This window comes from Rhincodon typus, chromosome 44 (genome assembly GCF_021869965.1).
Source record: "Rhincodon typus isolate 14 chromosome 44, sRhiTyp1.1, whole genome shotgun sequence".
Lineage (NCBI taxonomy): Eukaryota > Metazoa > Chordata > Chondrichthyes > Orectolobiformes > Rhincodontidae > Rhincodon > Rhincodon typus.
In genome coordinates, this window is record NC_063375.1 from 1,584,659 (window position 1) to 1,588,801 (window position 4,143).

At 48.5% G+C, this 4,143-nt stretch overlaps 1 protein-coding gene across 1 annotated transcript in view; it reads right to left on the minus strand.

Moving 5' to 3' along the window:
* LOC109937050 (tyrosine-protein phosphatase non-receptor type 18-like) overlaps positions 1-4,143 on the minus strand; it is a 9,966-nt gene that overhangs the window by 1,037 nt on the left and 4,786 nt on the right. Inside the window, exon 6 of the mRNA XM_048619878.1 lies at positions 179-255. Coding sequence (XP_048475835.1) covers positions 179-255 — 77 coding nt within the window. The remainder of the gene's footprint in view (positions 1-178; positions 256-4,143) is intronic.

Below are 4,143 nucleotides of genomic sequence, written 5' to 3' on the forward strand. Positions count from 1 at the left end.
AGCTCCCTCTACACTATCCCCCCCATCAAACACTCCCAGGACAGGGACAGCACGGGGTTAGATACAGAGTAAAGTTCCCGAATTAAAAATGCTCTGAGGGATTTTTCAAGGCTGCAGGTCCTTCTCCAGCCCCGGGACCCCCTCCCTCTCAGTACTGACACACGGAGGCCGGGCTCACCTTCGAGGTTCGCTCGATGCAGCCGCTTTCGGTGGCGGGGGGTGTTTCACGTCCAGTCCCCCACAGGGCCTCCCGTCCTGTGGTCAGATCCGTGGAGGAAGAAGGATGAGGTGTTGGGGTTGGGTGGTGGACAAAGAGAAGAGACGCTGTGTGAGCTACCAAGGTGGACAGAGAGAGGGAGAGCTGTCCCTGGTAACAGGGTGGGGTTGAGGCCTGGCAGAGTTTGCGAGGCACCATCTAGAGGAAGTCAGGCTACATGATGAGGTGAGTTTCGCTTCCTCCTTGCACAGCAACGACAGGCACAGAGAATGTAATTAACCCTTGGCCTGCCAGCAGCATATGCGCCACATGCTGAGAGACTCAAGCAAGCCCACCTCATACGCCCCATTGTGCTCCTCGGGATCTTTCATGATCACAAAAGACAGCGCTTCAGTGTCGGCCGTCCGACGGTGCCCGCTCCCTCAGCGCCGGCCCTCTGATGGTGCAGAGAAGGAGAGGGAGAGAGAAAGGAATACAAAGAAAGCACGGTAGAAAGAGAGCGTGTGTTACGGAGATGGGGGAGGAAAGGGTGGGAGACGGCTCGGAGATGGACAGAGGCAGTGGAGAGGAGGGACCGAGAGGAAGAGATAAGATGGGTGAGGCAATGTGAGGGGAACCGAGGGAAAATCAGCAACTGGGGAGAAGGAGGGAGCTGGATGTTGTGTGAATGGGAGTGTGTGTGTGTGCGCGCGCTTGTTTTTGTGTGTGTGTGTGTGTGTGTGCGCGCGCTTGTTTTTGTGTGTGTGTGTGTGCGCGCGCGCACGCGCGCCTGGCGGAGTGCTGAAAACAATGAGACTTGTTTTGAGTGGAATAAAGACTACCCGCTGTGATGAGGTTGTGGGAAACTTTGGGAGAGTTATGTATCCTGTAGGAGGCAGACTAGTCTTCCTTGTATTGTTGAGGTTATCTTGATAAGTAAGTGGTCATAGAGACTGAATAAGCTGCATCTCGTTTGTTCTACATAATTCTCCGTGTTAGATCAGAAGGGGGAATCTCCTCTTACACTATACTACCCTGAAGTATCCACACAACACAGAAGATACAGACACCAGTGCACTCCACGTAGCGATTTGCATGTGGTCTGAAGAGTTCATCTAGCGACACCTGTCCCAACAAGACAAAGGCGTTGGTAAACCAGGTTATGTCAACAAAAAGGGAAGCTTCCATTTCCGAGGATAAAGAACTAAAACAAAACACTTGCAACAAAACTCAACACTGAGCGTTTCTTCAAACAGATTAGAGAGAGGCCAGAACAGGAAAAAAGTTTCGCCACTCCAGGAGGCTTCGTGAAGTAGTGCCATGTGGGAGTAGTCTGCAGGACGAATTTAACTGATGAGTCAGCAGGCAGCAGAGGGTCAGAACTGATAAATCCCCAGTACAGAGGAAAGACTTTAAACACTGCTGTGATTCTGGGTGAAAAAGCAAGAGCTTTTTCAGTGTGTAAAGCCCCTATAACAAATCACAGGCGAGCCATCGTTATTACAAGATGAAACATGTTAAAAGAGTATCTAATCACAATGGGACATTGCATCAGAATTTGTACGGCTGGGCTAAATAGAACACCAGATCGGACATCTTGGAGTAAACAATTCTTTTGGTGTAGAACAGCTTCTAAGCTGCATGCTAAGTCAGAAGCTGAACAAGTAAATGCACTTCTGTGCACAACTGGGAATATAGCAGATGATGCTCCTGCTCTCCAAGGGTTCAAAGAGGCACCAGACCTTTCAAAGAGTTCCTGAAACCCTTGGACAGTTAACTCAACCGTGGAACTAGTAAATATTGATTTTTTTCAACAATTCTAACTGGGGGAATCCACAGAGGATTCCTTAACAATTTCTACAGACGAGCAGAGGGATGTGACTACAGTGAAGTGCACAGGAGTCTGAACTGTATTACGTGTACCAGGTATTGCTGATGAGTCTTTGTCAGACCGATGACAGCCCAAAGAAGACCGAACTCTAGAGAAGTCTATTTACTCAGAGAGACAGTGGCAACAGAAGTCTGGAAGAAACACAGATCATTCTAAGGGGAGAATATAAACTTGACATGGGAGATCTTCAGAATGTACTCACTACGCAAAATATAGAAGCACATGATAAACCAGTGCAGTGGTCAGGACAGAGGCCAGGACCTTGCTAATACTGTCGACGTGAGAAATGTCACAGTTGTGAACAGTATGGAATGCTTTCTTTGCAAGACATTAGGTAACGTTCAGAGAATGCATGGAGGGCAGACAGAACAAGCAAAGAGACTAGAGAATTGTCCATTCAAATTGATATACGGGGTAGAGCAATCTCTGGTAGAAGATAGACCCAAGGTTTTCCCCAGGGGAAATCGATGATCCAGAGCAGGAATGTTGGCAGGTGGACATTTACATCACTGAGCATCTCACCAATTTCAAAGTTAGACACCAGAGTGACAATGTTCATATTATGAAAAGGTGAACCTTGGTGGATGAAATACTACACACAGCTGACTGGACTTCAACCATGTGGCCCAGTGGCATCGCACTTCATAGTAAATACACATTCATAATGATTTTCTAACACAGGGTGCACCACAACAGTCAGAAAGCTACACAAGTGACACAATAGGTCCCTTTCAGAGAATGTGTCAAATCAAGACAGAGCCACGGGACAGCTATATAAAAAACTGTACAAACAGAGAGCGTGGTTAAGCTACAACACAAGTATTGTATGCAGTTCTGGAATCCACATGATACCAGAGATATCATAGCACTGGAGAGGAGATTTACCAGGATGTTGCCTCCTGCTGGGGAAGTGATTTACCAGGATGTTGCCTCCTGCTGGGGAAGAGATTTACCAGGATGTTGCCTCCTGCTGGAGAAGAGATTTACCAGGATGTTGCCTCCTGCTGGAGAAGAGATTTACCAGGATGTTGCCTCCTGCTGGAGAAGAGATTTACCAGGATATTGCCTGGTGCTGGAAAGGAGATTTACCAGGGTGTTGCCTGGTGCTGCAGAAGAGATTTACCAGGATGTTGCCTGGTGCTGCAGAAGAGATTTACCAGGATGTTGCCTTGGGCTGGCCAGTTGCAGACTGGCGTTGTTTTCCATAGAGCAGAGGGGATTGAGAGGGAACATGACTGAGATGTATAAAATGATGAGGGGCATAGATAGGGTGGACAGGAAGAAACCTTTCCCCCGGATGCGGGATCATTAACCATGGGGGCATTGATTTAAGGTGAGAGGCAGGAGGTTTAGAGGGAAGGGGGGTGAAGATGTGTTCACCCAGAGGATGGTGGGGAATCTGGAACTTGCTGCCTCTAAGTGTGGTACAGGCAGAAACTCTCATCGTTATGAAGAAGGATGTGGGCGTGGATTTGCGATGCTAAGATCGTGGGGCAAATACAAAGCCAAATCATTAGATGGCCGCTTTTGACTGGCACAGACTCAATGGGCCAAAGATGGAAAGCTGTGACCATACTGGAGTGAGGTCAGATCCCAAGCTCCAACAAACCTGGAGAACAAATGTAATCAAAGAGGCAGTGGCCAAACAGGGTAAAATGTTAGTGACTGTAAGGAGCGTGGCACAGTGACAAATGTGTGACAACAAATCCACTCGCTTGTTCAGGGGCTGGGAGACACAGGTTTCAGTGGAATATCGATGTCCTCATCTCACAAGGAAGAATCGTCAGAAACCACGACGGATATCACTTGTAATACAAGTGAGGAAGTGGACAAACTGAAGTTAGAAATATATCAGGATAGATCTACAGTGAAAGGTTCAAGATACTTAAAGATACAGGGAAATGGGGGAGAGGGAGATGGTGGGGAAAGGGAGACTGGGTGGAGGGGGTGACGGGGAGAGGGAGAGGGAGATGGTAGGGCGTGACGGGGCAAAGAGGGAGTTGGGGGGGAAGAGGGAGTTGACGGGGCAAAGAGGGAGTTGGGGGGGAAGAGGGAG